Genomic DNA, 19882 nt, shown 5'->3' on the forward strand with positions numbered 1-19882 from the left:
AATGTTTGTTCATTCCAGAAATCAGGTTCACACAAAAGGCACCAGATTGTCTTCCTCCATGTTCACTTGAATCACTTTAGTGCCCGGTGCAAAGAACACAGGATGTGTTATATATGTCAAGCTTGGCGAAACTCACAAAATACAGTATGTGATGTGTGTGTGTGTTTGTGTGTGTGTGTGTGTTTGTGTGTGTGCATGCCGTGGCCTGTGTGTGCATGTTGCAGTGAGGGCTGGTGGTTAACGTGCATCGCCTGTCCATGAGATCTCTATCGTCTCTGACTGAGGTGAGAGAAGAGGTGACCTAGATAGATGGAGAGTAATTTGCACTGTCCCTGCGAGTGAGAGATCGCGCCCGGTCTGTCAGAAAATGTGACGATGATGCCGATAGCTCCAGGATGGAGGCAGAGGCTGCAGTTTGAAGGGTGTAGTTGCTTATGAGGTGAGGAAATGTGCCGGGGACAAGAAAAACTGCAGGTTTGATGTCACATCCTGAGATCACCTACAGTAGTACTTCTACTACACTTGGATCCATGTTCCTTTAAACCTCTGCTACATGTCTGTAGAAATGTTGTACTTTTAACTCCCCTACATTTACTTGATGGCTGTAACTAAAAAGGAGCCAAGCAGTTTGTTAGGCGGAAAAGTGAATAGTCTGATCAGCTGAATGCAAATTGATGTTAGCATCCGGCAGAGATATTCTCTTTGTTTCCGTCTCTAAATTAGGCTGTGGTTAAAAGTTCAGCTAACTTTAAAAAAAAGAGCAGTTAGCCAGACAACAGGCTAATTTGACAAATCAGGCGCACAATGCTGGAACCCTCCTCCTGTCAGAATGTAGCTCTGGGTCCTGTCTGTTTTGTAATCATTGGAGTTGCGTCTCGTAAGGTTCATGACTTCTTAAATATGCCTGAGAACCCTCATCTGCTGAAAGCTCAGTTTCAATCATCAAATGCTCATATTGTGTTTTACTTCTGCGACATGAAAAGCTGCGCCTGGAATCTCACGATGAGCGGCTGTGTTTGCTGGCAGATCCTGTGTTTTTCTAACTACCTCGTCATGTGTTGTTATCAGTTTTGTCTTGGCCTCAAAAGGTTTGGACGTGTAATGAACATTTTCTTTTTCCTCAAGTGTTATTGTAATTGAGGCAATCTGATTCCAGGCTAAGAGAGAGAAACTCGTTCATGTGCTTAATGAATGCAATCGAACTCACAGAGACACGTTTCCCCGCAGCATCACTTCGCTGTGACTCCACAGTGCAGGAAGAGCCAGCCACTTTTATTTGGTTTGAAGCTGATAGCCGCTGGAAGCTAATAACAGCTAGCAACAAAGCAACAGCAAAACTGTTCAAAAATGTCCATCTACAAACAAACCGCGACCCATCTGGTCATGCGCTACATGGATGAGCACGAGCTCCTGCTGGTGTTGTAGTTTTGTTTTTGTTTGTTTGTTTTTCAGCTAAAATCAATAAATTAATCAATAAATTGTTATTAATCATAAAATATATGGATTATTGAGCATGCATCTATCAGTGTTTCTCAAACTTTTTCAGACCAAGGACCACTTAACCCATAAAACAACACTCAAGGACCACCTACCTCAAAATAGCCCAAAAACGATATGCCAACTATGTTTAGTTTCCATGTGCCGTTTCAACTTTGCAGGTTTCATACACTCGTTAGCCAACGTTTCATAGCACAACACACAGTGTGGTTTAGGATCCTCCTCGTCGCCAGTCCAAAAAAACCCAAACTGTATGTAGTCGCTATGGTAGCTCCGTTTCAACTTGGCGGTGGTTTTTTTCTCGTTCACAAGTTGGCAGCGGGTTCTGCTTCGATGACGACGCGGGCGCTGGATAAACATCCTGGGGTTCAACAACGTCTCCTGTCGAGTCAGAATTTTCCTCTGCTTTTCTTTTACACGACCCAGTCCTAAGCCACTGATCCATTGTCTGATGTGATTGTTTGTTCTGGTTTCTAAATCTTTCTAGAATTTATGACGTCATTTGTGCGCGAGCCCTTAACTGACAGCGCGCAAGCCGGAAAATAAAAAACAAACAGCGCGCGAGCCGGTAACTGACAGGACGGTTAGCAGGCTAGGTGGACAACTTGCGCACCCGACAGACGGGGCCAAGCGACAATAAATATCATTCCACGTTACGAAGTACAGTGGGACTCACGTGCTTTATTCAATAACACGACACATTGTTCACAACAAAGATTGACATTTTACATTTTAAAACGTGATGTCTTTTCATCTCGCGGACCACTGGGGGTCGCTCGCGGACCACCAGTGGTCCGGGGACCACACTCTGAGAAAGCCTGATCTAGACAAAGGATGTAGATTACACTGGACGAAGCTTTTGAGAGTTTGTCCACTGACACTTTGGGCAATTTTACTGATGTTGCGTTGCTCCAAGTGTTGCTAGCCACCAGCCGCCGTTAGCTTCAAGCTAATTATATGTGGCTGGCTCTCTCTGCATCCTGGAGTCACAAAGACTCCTGCAGGAGGGGAAAGCACATCCTTGTGAGCTCAGGACACTTCTTTTTGAGAAGTTGAAACTAAAGTCCTTTTTGGGGTTGAGATTTGCTTCACCTGCACATGCAGCACCTGACATGTAAATGATGAGGACCAGGAGCTCCTGTGCAGCTGCTAATTTGATCTTTGAGCTGAAATGATGTGATTCCCAAATGAATGGACTTCACTCTTGGCCTAACAGGGATGATTTGTTGTTAGATTCTCAGTAAGTGGACATTTAAACATCTGCAATCCCATAATAACTAGACTTCCCCCTATCTGCCAATCACGCGGTACGACTGAAAGCACAATTCCTCTAAATGGACCTCGTCGGCAGATTGTCTTGTTAAGAAGTTTGAGAGCGTCAGCCTTTGAGAGTGTTTCAAAGTCAAGCTGAAATGAAAAAAAAATGCATTTTTGAACCTTTCAGTCCAGAACTTTGCTCACATGGTTCACTTATCCAAATAAAATATATGCCACAAAAAACAAACAAAAAGAAACAAACAATGGCCAACTCATACTGACCACATATTTGTTGATCCGTGAGCTTTTGCAAAGATGTGCTCACAAATGAACTCTGGAGGAACTGTCATTGATGTTTCATCTGTAAGTTGAATCTATCCCAACACTTCTAATAGGGCCAAGTACACCAACAAAATGCTGTGGCATGATGGTGCAATCTGGATCTCCTGTTGCTGTGACAACGCTCCAGTTCCTGCACGCTGATTAGGATTTTTATTTTTGAATTCTTTCAGGTATTGGCTTCATCTTTGTTTGCGTCTGCAAACCTGTTGACCACATTAGTCTGCAAACATACACCTATGGTCAGACGTGGTACAGCTGAAGAGATCTGCAGCTTGTAATGTGTCCCCGTAGAGAAGATTTAGAGAAAAATGCGAATATGTATGTTTTTGTGGAACCGACTTGACCCGCAGCTGCGTGCCCCTCTGCTACACAAGCCTGAGAAGAAACGTTATCTTTAGTCTGTGCTGGAGAACATCGCCGTCCCCCTTCTGATCATGACAGTGTGGGGGTGGGAAAGCAATGCTGGTACGATTTGATGTGTATTACTGCTAAAGAAGCCGTTCTACTGGCAAACTTGAATTCTGTCCGTAACCTGCGGTGGCCAGTAGGTTCCAGTACTCCAAGGTACAAATGTCTTTAGCTTGACTTTGTTTCTATTTACTTTTAATTTGATTCAAATTACTTTTGCCAGGGTGATTAAGTTACAGCTCCTCTGTCCTCTTCCTGTGTCATCCTTCTTTATTGTCACTCAGATTACGGAAGAAGAAAAAAAAAAAGATGTCTGTGTGGTTACTTTGTTTTTTCAGCTCACAGGCTGTTGCCGGAGCGCTGATGCAGCAAGGTGGCACTGCATAATGTCTCCACAAAGTCAGAGAGACTCCGAGGAGTGTGATTAACTCCTAGCTGCTACAAAGAACAGCAGCCATTACAGGAAAATTATTTCTCAATTTACTTTAAAGGCAGGCTTTGAAAGCAAGCCGGAATCTGGGAGTGGTTCCAACATAAACCTCTGAAAAATGTAGATGCGCCTATCCCTGTAGGAACTTTAGTAATGCTTGTGTAAATAATGTCTGGAGCAGTATCTTGTATGCTAACGATTAGTTCTTTGTCACCAACAACTTGATATGCAGCTGCTTCAGGTCTGTTTGTGTATTTCCCGCCATGTTGGTCAATGAGAATCTGTGGGAGAAAAATGAGGTGTTGGGTGGTGGAGTGGGTTCAAGTGTTTCGACTTGAAGTCTGTCTCATGGCAGACGGTTAGCAATGCATCCTGATTAGTCTCCCCCCCCCCCCCCCCCCCCACGTACTCTGTTATTCCCTCAGTGTGGCGACCCACTCGTAGAGCTGTAGAATCAGAGCCAGACAACAGCGTCACTTGTACTACACACAGTTGTACTTTTAGCCAATGTCAAGAAGTAGCTTAAGTACTTAAATGAATGAAATATAAGGAGACCATATTGTGAGTATGGAAAATGAGGCCTATTATTGTTGATAGCGGTACCTGCTTATCGCCCCAGAATGTAGAAACAGAAAGTAGAGCAAAGTGGTCGCTCTCAGATTTTGCCTGTAACTTGAAAGTGGAGCTTTCACCTGTTTTTTCATCATGTGCGGAGGCTTCTCCGGGATGTCACGCAGAGTCTAATGAGGGCGGCTCCATATTCACTTTGGTGCAGCTTTAATTAGAATGCCTGTTGACAGTTTCACAGTACAGTGAATGCTAATGTAGCGTGTGTAGGTGTCATATATTCTCAAGTTTCTGTTCTCGCACACTTGCTCGGTGCTCTATGAACAGACTGTGGAGGTCTGTGGTCTGCTGTGTTGATGTTAAGTGTCTTCTTGACTCGTATCAGTGCTCACACAGCATCACTAAGTGCCTTTAGCCTGGATGATCAGACTTCCCCTTTCCTTTGCAGTGTCTTTTTTTTCCCTTCTTTTTTTGCATCGTCCACAGCTTTTACATTGGGAAGCCATTCAGAACTCTTGAAGACAGTTATTAGTTTCGATTTTAAAACCATCATGATTGACAAACGAACGCAGAAAGAAGCAGACCTCTTCTTCTACTACTACTTCTTCTTCTTCTTTTGGCTTTATTCGTGGTTAGCAAACCTCCCTGTGTGAACACAAGCCCTTCGAAGGGAGGAACACACCGTTGACTGTGGGCTGAAACGTTCCATCTTCAGGGGTGCAGCTAGACGATGGCGTCTTAGAAGAGTAAGCCAATGCCACCCGCTTAAAGTGGCGCCATGGTCACGTCTGCCGTGATACTCTGGCTGGATTGGACCAGGCCTGACACGATATAAACAAGCACAGAATGTTCTGGATGAAAAACCAATAAAAAAAAGGCATCTCTGTATATTTAAAAAAAAGTAAAAACGTTCTCATTTTTGGAAGTTTTATCAAATTTTTAGTGAGCAAACTGAATTTTAAGCACGTGAACTATACATACATTTGTCACAAAAAAACAGAGTGAACACCAGCAAGTCCAGATTCTTGAATGGTGGAACAAAAACCCAAACTGAGCTGAAAACTTTCCTGTCCTTAACCAGGGCCAGGGGTTGCATATTCGCCTTGGCTGGAAGCGCTACACGCAACACGTCTTTGTCCCTGACAAATGAGCCAACGAAGAGAAGTGAGGCGCCATGAAAACACGTGGCGTTGGTCCCCAGTACCTTTTAATATTAATGTTCCAGTAATATATCCTTGCAGTGCCCCTGGATTAGGATAAGTTAAGGGGTAGAAAATGTAGTATGAATGTCCTGACAATTACATTTTTAGAAGTGTGTGTGTGTGTGTGTGGGGGGGGGGGGGGGGGTTGAGGTTGCGTGCGAATATGGTGTTGTAGGTGTGAGCGATCTAACTGACACGCTTAGCGGTTTTTCATTTTCAGCAGGTGCTGAACATCACAACATTGGCAAACCCCCCCCCCCCCCACACACACACACACACACACACACACTTCCTCTCTCTGCAGTGTTGCCTCCACGAGTGTGTGTGTGAGATGCATGTGCTTCCTGACACCAGATTAAGTAATCTGTGCATATACTTGAATTGTTTTTTGGGTTTTTTTTGGTAACATTTGTGGCTTTATAATTCGTTGTGTGTAAGGATTCTTGACCCCATCGCTGGGGACCCACGCTTGATCTTAGCCTCATGTGTTGATCGGAGTCTTGGGTGGAGAGCTGCTTTCTTACCTTCGGTTGGTTTCTGTTAGTGAGACGGCGTAATTATGCCTCACTTGTTACTCTCAGAAACAGCAGTGACGAACAAGTGAGCAGTTTCACATCAGCCGCGTATTTGCTCAAGGACTTACTGTGTTGACAAACTCGTGTCATGGATAGAGACGGTTGCCATGTTGACTCACCGGGGAGTTTCTGTGACAGTTGATTCCTGCGCATCGCTTTGGAAAGCAAGGAGCTCACACAAAACCCTCATGTGTGAATGTCGATCATAGCGACAACATGAATGCTTTTTACCTGAGATTAGCGTTTAGAGGTGGATGCTGACAGCGCTTGATTGCATCTCCCTCTTGATACGTCCCTGCAGTAATCACACAAACCACTCGGCTAACCTGCAGTACAGGGGAGGGGGATGTGGGTCGTGCTGCTTTCAGGCTTTTTGAGCCGACTGCTGATTGTAACAGACATTTTGTGTCCTCTGCAGGGTTTACAGGTGAAGGCTGATTATGTTCCTCTGCTGCAGTCGCTGGCCACGTACGGTTGGAGACTCACCTGTGTGCTGCCAACTCCTGTAATCAAGACAAACAGGTAAATCCCCCTTGTCTGAATATTAAAGGAGAATTCGGTGACCTCTAATGACCCCTGCTGGCAGACAGGTGGAAGTGCAATAAGAGGATTTAGAGACATCCTGCACATTTGGATCACTTTCCATGCAATCCAGCACACATTAAACACTGTTTTACATGTTAGACTGTTGCTGCGAGCATGTCTGATGAGCCTGGAGTCACAGCACTTGGTCACTGATTGTCTGTGTGAATATTCAGGTGCTTGGAGGGTTGAAGCTCCAGAATGTTGATCTGTAAATTCGATTTTTATGCAAAATGTTCAAGTGTGCATCTAAGTAAGAAAAAAAAAAACTAGAATAAAAGTTCATAAATGAACACAGAATATAGAAAAAAGTGCAAGTTGAGTTCACGTGTGCCGAGCACACCTGTTGATATTACAGTTAGTAAAACACAAAAAGAAATTATGGTGAGATATACTGTAAGATTGCGTAAAATAAAACAAAGATGGAGACAAAATTAAACAAAACTTTTGTTACTTCTGAATATTAATGTCTACTTTCCAATTTATTTCGAGCCTCTACAGGATTCTTTCATTTTAAGTGAGTGAGTTCTTTTACAAGTCTTTCACCTGTGCATTTTCCGATGTATTTTTATGAGCGCAAATCAAGAATATACAAAGAATTGCACGGTACATTGAAGAATATGACCAGAGTATAAAAACTTCAAAATTCCACGAGCGTAAAAGATTCCACCACTGCTCCCAGAGCTTAAAAGAAGAGCGTCTCTCTTAAATCATGAAAAATTCTGATTTTAGACAATAAAATAGGCTTTTAGTGTCGTATCGCACTACATCTCTGTGTCATGGCGGTGTGAGCAAAAACACACTGAATCTTTAAAACCCTGTTTAATCCGAAGTTGTGTGAATTCAAAAAAGTCAAAATGGAAAATGTCAGCTCTTTTACGTTCGAGAGAAATCATACAAGAATTCCAGTGTGTTTGTGAAGGAAAGTGAAGCTGGAGACGTTGCTACCGTGCCTTCGTTATCATGAGAACCTTGAAATCCAGGGATTCAGAAGTTCCGTCGATGCTCATTAAAGCTGCGACTGCATCGACGAGTGGATTCAAGGCCACGTTCAGTCCGTGGCAGATCCAGGCCTTCTCACTGTAGCGTCAACAAACAGGTACACACCTTGTCGGTTTGAGTGTTTTTTCAAACAAATAAGAGCTCCCTCTGAAGAAACTGACCTAAATCTGCTCCAGTTTAGTCTGCAGCTTCTAGCTGAGCAGCAGCAGAAGCCGTGGAAGTTGAAAAGCAGCAGCTGTTGTTGGAAAATCTCTCGCAACTTTTTACTTTTTTTCTTTTTTTTTCCCCAGCTAAGCTTACCATGCTGACTCATCACTCATGGCTGCTGCGTGAGTGCACATCCGCTTACGGTCAAAGGCCTCACATGTTCTCAGGCTTCACTCCAGGCCAGACTTTGTTCTTTAACGTGATGATGGTGTTTTGAATCAGTTAAATATGTCACTGCGGCTCATAGGGGACGTTCCTTCTCTTTAATCCACTGTTGGGAAGTCTTTGAGCAATGGCATCAGGAAATGCAATGACAAGAGAACATCAAGAGTCAGGCAGACTATCATACCGTATGATATACAATATAGTCGGGGAACAAATGAAAATTAGGTGAGGATTAAAGGACGGAGGGAGCCCAACGTGCATCAGCTGACGGTCAGAAAGGGTTGACCTTTGAGGCTGTTACTGGAAATAGTGGCGGCATGAACGTGAAATGAACGCTTGATTTTCTGTTTGGTTTCCTGCCACGTGATTTACATGTCTGAAACTGTTTAAATGTTCTTTTCCCTGGATTCATTGGTGCGTGTATTTACTCGGTTTTTATACATTTATTGGAGTTCACAGTGTCAAAATAGACCAAAAACTCTGGCGTTTAGCTCATTTTCAAGCATTGCTCGCACGGAACCGACTTCAGTGGCGTCATGACATGACTTCTGGACAGAAAAAAGAAATTAAAATGAGCGTATTGAAATGTGTTCATCGCTCTTCAGGGCCCTCAGGAAACACTCACTGTAGTGTTGTCTAATGGAATTTGCAGAGTGTCTCAGTAATGCGTTGTGTGTGTTTGCAGCTTTTTGTAAGTGTTGCCCATCTGTTGCCAATTTTGCTGAATATCTGCTTGCGTGTGTTTGGGCTGCCAGGGCCACCGTAGACGTTACCCTCAAGAACAACAAACTACGAGAGGAAACTTCCACCATTGTCAAATAAGTAAATAAATACAGCTTTTCATGATAAGCTGATCTGCCCCAGAGTTGCGGAGGTTCCTCCTCGGCTCAGACTACAGCCCTCCGCAAAGCTTCACGAAATACAGCTCAGGACTTTTTGTGTAATCCTGCCGACGGACGAACAAATGAACCAACGCAGGCGGGTGAGAGCAGAACCTCTTTAGTGGAGGTAATAAAGTATCAGCAATAAAAGGTCAAGATGAAGTCTTTTTTCAAGTAAACGCAGAAAACATCCCAGTGGTACACACAAGAATGATGTATTAGCTCAAGACAGCAAACGCCGGCCCTCTGAATCATCGATGACTGATAATAATAGCGTTTAAATCTCCAACAAATGCATCAAAGACGTCCGCGTTTGCTTGGTCACAGATGTGACAAAATGGCAGCTCCCCCCCCCCCATTAATAAGACTTGGAGATGTGTTGTGTCACACTGCTGAGGTGTTCGATGTAGAGTTCCACGCTGACCGGCCGTGCGCGCCGCTCCACCTCAGCTGGTCATGTTTGCCTCTCTTTCTCATCACAGCTGATTAATTACCTCTCTATTTTCTCCCGGTTTCTTCCTCCCCTCCCCTCCCGCTCTCTTCTCTTTCAAAATGCCACAACACAACAGCACAACATGGCTAATTAATCAGAGTCGGCCTAGATACAGTACAAGCTCATTTCTCACCCTGCCATGAAAACATTTTGTGCGCAGAAGTGATGGTTGATGATCTATTTCAGATTAGCAAGACTCATTACACTTGTTTATGTGCTGTCGACTCCCCCGTTTCTAAATTGCAAATTTGCAAATGCACGTTTCTTTTTTTTTTTGTGTGTGTGTGTATTTTTTTTTTCCTTTTTTCTTTTGGGTAGTCTGATGGTTTGCCGCCTGCACTTCATCTGGAGAGGTCGGATAAGTGTCAGCGATCTCAGCAGCATCTGAAATTAATGCTAACTGGTGCTCAGCGGCTTCTCCCCACCGCATTAATTCATGTAGTTGTCTCAGAGCACGCATTCATGTTCGCCACATTCAATTAATGTAGATGGTAATTACATTTGGGAGCCATTAACTACAGTAAATCTGAATTCTCAGCATTAACTAACAAATGAACAGACAGCAAGGATACAATACGGTCTGGACAAAACAATGAATTACTACATGTTAGCTGGAGAGCAAATATTGATCAACCTGGCTAGGTTTTAGTCTTAAACATCAGTATTTACAGCCACACATTCATTACTCATGTCATGCATCCTCAACCTGTTTACTCAAGTAAAAGTGAAGCACTTCAGGCTCCTAAATGACTCACTGAGCTGCTGATGCCATGAACGTCACCTTCGTCACTGCGCTAGATGCAATTTCTCAGTGTTGTACTTCGTCTGTGAGTGAGTTGGGCAGGTGTCCTCAAGTTTCTTAACCTCCTCCTTTTATAGTTTTTTTGCGAGTAACAAACAGAGTTTGGGCGTTTACACCCCCGTAACAAGATATCTGCCCCCCTAAACTGAACTCCAATCTCTCATGTTGTCATCGTATTTTTTTTCTGCCGAATGTTAAAGCACTGGGCTTGTTTTGAAAATGCGAGGAGTAGAAAGTGCAGTTATGTCTACTTTTTGCTCACTTTAGCAGGCTACGTTGCAGTGTGAAGCTAGCACATTTGCTGTATGCGTCTGGATGTTAAAAAAAAAAAAGGGCCGTGAACTGCTACAAGAACGGGGACCTTTGATGCTCAAAACGCTGCGTGCATGTGCCCATCAAATACTCCGTGAACAGACTCATATCAGCTTGTCTCACGTCTTAATCCAAAAATGCAAAATCAGAAAAGTCCAATTAAAAAGGCAGTTTCCATGACCCTTATCCTAAAGTGAACATTGTCTTTTTGTGAATACTAGTGGAACAATGTGTGCGTGGAAGGGTTGCCAGTGGTGAATATACAGGCGACATGCAGCCTAACAATATCTAGAGGAAAAAAATGGGTCTTTTTTTTTTCAAGTGGCATTTTGCAGCAGAGGTGTATATTAGTCCCCTTCCACAAAGATGAAGGCGCTAACAGGTACATTCACCTCCTCCTGGCTGTTCTCTGTATGGCCTTAAGTTGTAATAGTGCATCTGACAGTGACAGCCAGGACTTGCTTCAGTAAAGGCCTGTAATTTTCTAAACCATCCACTCCTTTCTCCTGTAATGGGCTGGGGCTTCAGCTGGGAACGCCGGCTCGTTTTCAGCTTTGATTCGGCAGGAAGTCGTCCGGCATTCTTGACAGCCCAGAAAATAGCTTATGGATAGATGGTGGACGGAAGGAGGTAATGGAAAAGAGAAGTTATGGTGGGCTTTGAATGGTTTATATAGTAAGCCTTCTGCTGGAGAGTCTCAAGTCTATTTGATGTTGAGAATGGCAAGATTTGTTGCAGGCTTTTAGGGTTGTGCAGCTGTCATAAAGCAGCTATCTTTCCTCATGTGCAACGTTGAGCAGGCAGCTTAACCTGGGACAGTGTGTGTGTGTGTGTGTGTGTGTGTGTGTGTGTGTGTGTGTGTTATTGAACTTGTGTCAGGTGGAAGCACAGGACAACATATTTCCTTTTAAGCCAAAAATAGCAGGGGAGCCATAACAGCAATAAAGCTGAAACAAACAATAAAACTGTCACAAATGAGGCTGTTCCAGGTGATAAAAGCGGGGAGGTAAAACAGAGCAGACATCTCGTTAATGAGAGTTTTAAAACGACAAGATGAGCAGATGAAAGAGTGAGACCGGGCGTGAGACAGGAAGCCAACTCAGAGATGAATCTGCATTTCCTGCCGCGATTAATCTGTCAGCATGAGTTCTTGTGCAGATTATCCTGTGCAGAACATGCGAGTGTGGCATTTCTATCAGAGGATTTTGTTTTTGAGTTTAGAAGAAGAGGCACAAAAAAAAAACAACCTTTCTCATGAGGAGTTACACACAGAAATTCTTGCAAATTAAAAATCTGTGTCTTCTTCGCATGCGGGCTAGCTGTTTCCCTGTAAGACTCTAACATGAGGGTGCGGTGACGCTGGCAGATGACGGCCGTCAGGAGGTTTGCGAACCTCCTTAAATCTGTCAGATGAGAGCGTGAAGCGTGAGCAGCGGCCAGCACCCGCTGACTATCTTGATAGGTCGTAGAGACAAAGAATCCCCACGGCTTCCCTCAGTTCAACATAGTCTCATCAAAGCCTGCTTATACGTTTTATTTTGATAAAAACTCAGAGGGACTTTCCCGACCATCATTGGTGGTGGATGTGTTAACCCATGTCGATGTGTTCATGCCATCTAGTGGTCATTGTAATGACGATACGAAACTAGGAAGTCACTGAAAATGCCTCGTCTATCTATCTATCTATCTATCTCGCTATCTATCTATCTATCTGTCTGTCTGTCTGTCTATGTAGCTATCTAGCTAGCTATCTGTCTGTCTGTCTGTCTATCTATCTAGCTATGGAGCTATTGGGCACTGGTTGTAAAAGTAGGTTTATCCTGATCCAGAACTGTCTTCAGGAACTTGGTACTTTGAATCTACTTAGAATTTTAACTCAGAGATGCCCAGCTCTCGCAGGAATATTGAAGGCAGGTCCTCCATATGTTCAACGTTTCAGAAGGATTTAAAGAATTTGATGGAAATTCATCTGACATGTACAGAAAAACACAGTTAATGCGTTTATCGTGCCACTGAAGCCTGAAACAGAGCCAGAGTCTACAATCGGTCGGTGGTTAATGGTAATATTACCTACCTTTTCCACCAAATTTGATGAGAATTCGTACTTGTGGTTTTGAGATACCCTGCTGTTAGTGTGAGGCCTGGCCGGGGGTCATGTCACCTCACCACTGAGGTAATCAGTACGCATGATTAAATACTCAGCACGTTTGGCTCACGTTCTCTTCTTTTTCCCTTTCCTGTCTCTGTTTTTGTCCTTTAGTGATGGAAGTCTGTCAACCAAACAGATTGTTTTCCTACAGAGACCCGTTTTGAGCCGAAAGAGGAGGGAATCCAAGGTACGTGACCTCACATTCCTCTGTATTTCTTGGTTAATGGGGGTCTCCTGTCCCTCTGTTACCCGCCCACCATGTATCCAAGGCCAATGTCACCTTTTGCCACCTTTAATTCAACAGACGTTTTTGTTTTAAACAGACAAACACTGGATAAGTGTGAACAAACGCCTCTCTGTTTGAGATAGAAGGAATTCTTCAGCAGTGGACAAATGTGTTTGTGGAAGCGGAGCTAGAAATACATTCTCTGGGACCCTGAGCAGTGGCGATAACCTTTAAAGCTAACCTCCGTCCACACTGGAGTAAATCCATGTTGACACCTTCTGCGACCAGAATGTAGCCTGCCGTCACAACAACAAATTTAAGAGGTCCTAAGACTTTGGGAATTGCCAGCATTAACAAGATTTCTTTCCTGTCTCTCTGCAGTTTATCTCAATCTCTGTGTGGAACCCTGCAGAGGTTGTTCAAGTAATTGAGAGCATATTGCATTGAATTTTTGCTCGTATTGTTTGGTCAGACTTGCCTGGCCTTAAGGCCGCCAGTAATTTCCCTCAAAATGGCTTTTATTTCCTTCTCTGTATCAATTAGACTCGTGCGAATTAGCTTGTTGTCCTGCAATATTAGATCCACCATGATCCATTCTTCATTAAGTCTGGGTCTACTGCTTCAGGCTGAAAAAAAAAAGCGTATTAAAAGATTTAATATGCATTCCACGAACATGCTAATGTAAACTTCACGTTTCAGAAACTGATCTTCAAAGCCCGAAGCAAGTCCAACAAGAACTGCATCAAGGATGCAGCAAAGAGCAAGAAGAAGAAGAAAAGCAAATTTGAGAAAGATTCAGAAGACCCCAAGATTCTCGATGACAGAGAAAAGGATGAGACAGAAGAGGAGAAGATGACGGATGACAGGGGGAACACAACAGAGGTCGAGGCAGCAAGAGAAAGTGAGACATCGAAAGAAAGGGAGGCGAGTTGTGCGGAAGAAGGAAAGATTGATGATGGGATTGAGACTGAGGAAAAGAAAGATGAAGGAAAAGCAGAAACAGAAGACAAAGTGGTAGAAAACAGCACAGAAGAGGAGAAAGAGGAAGAAAAGGTTGCACTGGAACGAGAGGGCTCGGAAGAGAAGGTGCAGGATGTGACGGAAACCGTCGCCATTGTTGAAACGGAGAGTGAGACCAAAGACGAGAAGGACGAGGAGGTAGCGGGAGCTGTGATGGAAAACGGGGTCGAGTCGGACGACGAGAAAGAAGAGAGTGAAGAAAACGTGGTCAAATGCAAGACTAAAGAATCAGCAGGCGAGGAGGTCACGGCCATGGTGGATTCACCGGCCAATCAAAGCCCACAAGAGTAGCACCCAAAAAATCAAGTTTTTTGTTGTTGTTTTTCCTCTCCATACCTCTAAAAGTCCCCCTTTTAAAAACCTGTTCAGCATTCTCGCAGATCCAAATGAACGGGGCCGGGTTCCCCGCCGCTGCAGTGCCCTCCCCTGCAACCTGTGTAGCTATGGAAGGAGTTCACATATCCGTCCTACTGTATAACCACACATACTGAATGTATATATCCAAGGCAGGACAGGCTGACCAAGTGGATGAGGGGGGTTTGATGCCGTGGTCGTTTGGAGGACGCAGCAGTGCAGAGGCCTGGTCGTGTCACTCCTGCTTGTCCTGGCAGGGGCAAAGCTAACTAGTTGTACTCCTTATCTACAGCGCAGTGTACGGAAGGGTTTTCTCAAAGTAATCAGACTGACCCTTCCCCCAAAAGCGAGTTGAAGGACTGCATTTCATTTTTTTAAACCCACAGTGGGCTAGGAAGCAGCACGGAGGGCAGTGAGAGGCGCTGGCGTGCCGCTTGGACGCAGGCACACTGCATGAAGACGACTGCAAACTATCGCCTCGAAGCCGGTTTTGTGCTGACTTCAGTGTCGATCAAAGCTGATTATTGAAGGGTTATTTGATCCCGGCTTTTATGCATTTAAACGTTCCCCCTTCAGACAAAAGCAGCTTTGTTTTTGGTTTTTGTTTGGGCCGGTGGAAAAGGGGGTTCTAGTTAGCAGGGAAGTTGGCGTGACCAGGCCTTTAGAGAGCTGAAGACGCCGTAACGATTGATAATCACCAGTCATCAGATATCAGTTTGTCCCGCTGGGTTTCATTAGCTAACCAGAACAAACAGCAGTGTTTTTGAAAGGACTTAAGGATTGAAGAGTGCTTGAGCTGCCCCCCGCCCCACCCCAGCCCCTCTAAAAAAACACACACAAAAAAAAGTCCTGAGACAATGAATTTCTTGTCTCCTCTGACGGCAGCACCTGTTCCCGCCACCTGACAGCTGATGAGTTGGATCAGCTCTTTTCAGCTTTTGAAGCTCGAGGAAAGAACCCTGACAAAGACGCTGACCTGCCTCGTCCACGCAACTGACAGTTCCAAGGCAGGAAAGTCTGATCTCAGACTGCATCCCCATTTCCTGTTCCTTCGTTCTGTGCTCCAGAGTAAAGTAATGACGTGGAGGGACCCTGGAGGTGATGGGGAAGGCTTCTTCTTTTTTTCTTTTTTTTTGCGACAGGCAATCCAAAGTAGGTTGAAGAGATAATTGTTTATGCTGAGCTCTAAGCCATCAAGTGCTTCAAAGAGAGCCAGGAACCACTCCTTAGTGTGGTACGCGAAGCTCACCTTGCATACAGAATGTTCCTTATTCAAAGCCACGTTCCACCAGGATGTGATATTCAGCTGAATGTTTGCAGTTGGAGGACAGAACTCAAATCCGAACTCATCTTTTACACACAGGATTTATTTCTGCTCATTTTAAGTACTTTTCCAGTCGGTGGTCTCAAGGAGTGGTTGTTGTTTACCGAAACCAAAACTGAAGACTTAGCGGGAGACTGAAGAAAGAGGTTGTGACCGGAGAAGAAAGACGACGGTGCATAAGGGAGTCAAATAAAAGAAACGAATAGGTCCATTTCAAGTAATGGCAGTTTGCGTCACACATTCCCCGTTGAGATTTTCCTCCATTACTTTACCTCCAGCTCTTTAAGCACCCGTTACCAGACATCAGCTCTGACAAAACAAGTCATGAGGTGCTGTTTCTTGGCATTGTGTGACGTTCTCTTTTAAAGGGGGAATGGGCTTGGAAAAGGAGGGAGGTGCTAATAGTCACAGCATAGAGCTCTCATTAGCTCACTAATGGGTTTTGTCAGTAGGGTATCTGTCAGGAATCATGCATTTATAATGGAGGTCACTTACGGGGTGGGGGGGGGGGCCTATTGACAGCAACACACCTCGGTATTTCAAAGGAAATCGCCTTCGGATTCTGAAGTCTTTTGCACTGAGGGGCTAAAAATGCTAGATTTAGCATCATAAAATAAGTCAGAACCCTTCGGTTCAGCCAGGGACTTGAACTACCTGCTGTCTGCTCATGCAGACGCTAATCTGTCACAATTTGTAGCTTCTGTTGGATGAGGATAGATGGTGGCTTGGACGTGAAAAAATGTCTCCTTCTGAGGGATGAAAGTCCTCAATTACACCCAAGTAAGATCGATTACGCTGACAAAGTGCTCTCTCTTTGGTGGATGAATCCACCTGCCGCTGAGATTGTTTTCAATGTAAAATGGCTAATGTTTTGTGTAGCGTATAGAATGCAAAACTGTGACCAGGTTAGCCTTATTACTAAACTGTAAATGGTCCACAATCTGCTATTAGACATGTCTGTTAGAGGCACAGTGGTGAGTTCAGTGTTGCGTTTGTTCTAGTCAGAGGAAACAGTCGGTGTTGGTATTTTGAAGGTGAGTTTATTGTTCCATGTTTTATTACTGGAAATCAGAGTGAGGGGATAAAAGATTTGTAGCCTTTGTCTACATGAAGGTGATATGTTTGGGATTTGTTCTGAAGGTGTAACATGTTCTGAACATGATTGCTTCTTTTTTTTTCTCGTGTGTTCTTAAATCGTATGATTTCACTGTGGGTTTTTACGTTGCCTCTGCTGTTCCGCTAAAGCTTGCAAAGATGTATTTCTGACTGATGCTTCGAGCTACCTCCCGAGGGCTGTTGTTGGTTTTAAACCCCGGGGGGTCACCGCGTGTGCGACCCCCTGAAACATATGCTCCTTGTCCTCCCGCCCCTCCGCGCTGACGGAGCCCAGAACCGTGAGCGTGAGGTAATCGCTAATGGCAAGCGAGGTCAAGGGTCATATTTGAGCCAGAATTGATTTTCCGCGGCTGTACACAGGGTTTTGCATGAGCACATGACAAATAACCACTCTAGATACTCAATTAAGATATGAAGTAACAACATGATATTCTCTTTTCACTTGTTTTCCCTTTTTTTTTTTTTTTTTTTTAACCGTAATTCTCTCAGCCGTTTCAGCTTTAATAAGCACTTACTGCATTTAGCCGCCGGGGAGCAAGTAAGACTCAAGTGTCACTTTTCCTTATTAGGACGCTAAAGTTTCACCGCAGGTCATCATGAATGTCTGAGAAAGACTTAAAGTGACAAAATGAGCAGCTTTGACTTGCGGTCGGGGCGCAGCAGCAACAGCGGCCTCTGCAGCCACAAGAGGTGATTGCAGGTCGCTGGGACGTCGTGTTCTGTTCACATCTGAGCGCTGACAGAGTCGAGATGGCGGCGTACGTGGTTGCGGCGCCGTGGAGCTGTTGGAGAAGTTCTCTTCTTCTGATTGTGTTGGTTTTTACTCGCTTTTTAGACCGTGAAGTTGAAGCAGACTCAGCCCGAAGTCGCCGTCACGTCCTGGGTGACTGCAGCAGCAGACACCAGCAGTGATCTCATCAACTGGATATTTTCCCAGGATGAGGCAGCGGACAAGGCCGCACAAACCACAGCTCCCAGTGAAACAGCACTGCTGCTCAGTAACATCATGTGACCGGCGGTGGTTAATGATGTTGAAACATGAGGAAGTCACACTGAGGTGGAGACAGTTGATAGAACCGTGTCCCGTTTCTAACAGCTCTTTTAAACCGAACCAGACCGTAACCTCTCTGATGCCTCACCAAAACCTTCAGTCCCAGTCGTGGTCATTTTCATGGTCATTTCACGTCTTTCTCTGAAAAGCTGGTTGACTTCAGTCTGTGCTTCCTGCAAACCTACGTGAGGCCCACGTCTGAAAGCGACGTGTTGTGACGCTTCAGCGCCTGGGTCGAGGTCTGGTCCGGTTTAGTCAGGGCAACAACTTGTTTTGGAAAGATCCTGTTTTGTTGTTGTTCTCCAGACGCAGCGTGAGGCCCGGGAGCCGCCACTCTCCCCGTTACCAGTCAGTTCACCATCAAAATGAGCTGAAGCTGTTGCTTTGAGTTAAAGCCGTTGCATAACGTTGCTTCACTCCGATTCCTCGTGCTCCCTTGCGTTTAGATAAAACTCTCATCCGTCAGTTTTAGGAATATGTTTTTTTTCTTCCAGTATTCCTGCCTTTCTCTTTTTTTGGTTGTTTTTTGTTTTTTAAATCTGAAACTGTGACATTTATCCCCCCGTCGGCATCCTGTGAAAACAGACTGATCACACGCTGCTGTATCAAGGGCAGAAGAGTCTGGAAACTCAGCAAAGCAGGAAAGATGATTTCACATGGCATCTCTGCGTTTCCGCGGCCGCCGCCATTCCAGCTCCACGCAGACAGATTGTTGTAACCTTGACAGCTGCCCCGTATCCGTCGATCCTACCTGAGGCCACGGCCTTCGGGGCTCCATCTTTCCCTGATAAGAGCTGACTGGCTGCGATGCAGTCTAACCTCTGACATGAGCGCACTCCAGGGATTGTGGGTAATTGTGATTTTTTTTTTTCTTTGTTTGGTCTGAAATGAAGGAAGAGGGTGGGAAAGAAAAAAAAAAAAAAAAAAAACTCCAGACAGGGAGAGAAAAGCGAGGCAGACTTTGACACCTCATCAGTTAAATGATGCTGAACCATGTTAACTCAGCCGTCCTTGAAAAGAAGGAGCCGTTTGACTAATGTTAGACTTAAATATACATTTGCAGCTCCGCACATTTGTGTAGAAAATATACAGATTCCTGTCTCATATCAGCATAATTGTCTCTGAGCCTCAGTAGTGGCACTGGTGCAATCGTTCTTGGTAATGCTGTAATAACGTGATGGTTCATTTCCTGTGTGCTACTATGATGTGAAACGGGCAAAATAGAAATGACAGAACATGATCAAATGTAGGATGCCACCATTTTTCTGTGTGCGCTTGCTCACGACCTCTGGAAAATGTATTCTTATGTTTTTGTCCCTGATAGTTTTATTTTTCTTTTTTTGTCTTTTCTTTTCTTTTTTTTTCTTTTTAAAAAAAAAAAACAACCTCGGCTGCCATTTTGAATGTTGAGTATCTTTGATCGTGTGCTGTTGTCACTTGCATAGCAGTGTTTGCTATCCAGGAAGAGAAAATATTCTTTATCTTTGATATCCTGAGTATGTCCGCATTCCTATTGCTCATGACATCTGTACAATTTGTATATTATAAAAATGATTTATATTTAATGTGTACACGTGTGCTCGCTTATTCTGAGTCAAAGGGAAACGCGTCTCCTCTTCGTGGAGGCGGCTGCTGCCAAAGGGAACTTGGATCCTCCAGAGCGAAGCACTCAGGAGTGATTCTTCAGCTGCAGGTCGAACCCACGAGCTCGTTGACCCGCTAAGGTTCGGATGAACCACAACCAGGACAACAGAGCCGCTGTCATGGGCGCTCGTGCGGCTCATCGTCGGAAAGCTAAAAATGATCTTAATCTGATTCAATGCGTAAAGCACTTTTAAAACAAACACGACGTACGAACAATTCCCGTTTATGTCAGCATAAATAGACCCAGTATAAACAGGAAATGAGGAAAATTCAGAG

General features: G+C 44.4%; 1 protein-coding gene across 3 annotated transcripts in view; it reads left to right on the plus strand.

Annotated features, from left to right (window-relative positions):
• Positions 1–19609, plus strand: part of rftn1b (raftlin, lipid raft linker 1b) — a 122062-nt gene extending 102453 nt beyond the window's left edge. For all 3 annotated transcript variants that reach the window (XM_086217800.1, XM_086217799.1, XM_086217801.1), the window contains 3 exons: positions 6697–6800; positions 12983–13058; positions 13797–19609. In XM_086217800.1, coding sequence (XP_086073926.1) covers positions 6697–6800; positions 12983–13058; positions 13797–14408 — 792 coding nt within the window. In that variant the 3' untranslated portion in view covers positions 14409–19609. The remainder of the gene's footprint in view (positions 1–6696; positions 6801–12982; positions 13059–13796) is intronic.
• Positions 19610–19882: the final 273 nt, after the last annotated feature.

The sequence above is a fragment of the Aulostomus chinensis genome, chromosome 11, assembly GCF_037954235.1.
Source record: "Aulostomus chinensis isolate RoL2024-O1b breed Wild chromosome 11, RoL_Achi_v1.0, whole genome shotgun sequence".
Lineage (NCBI taxonomy): Eukaryota > Metazoa > Chordata > Actinopteri > Syngnathiformes > Aulostomidae > Aulostomus > Aulostomus chinensis.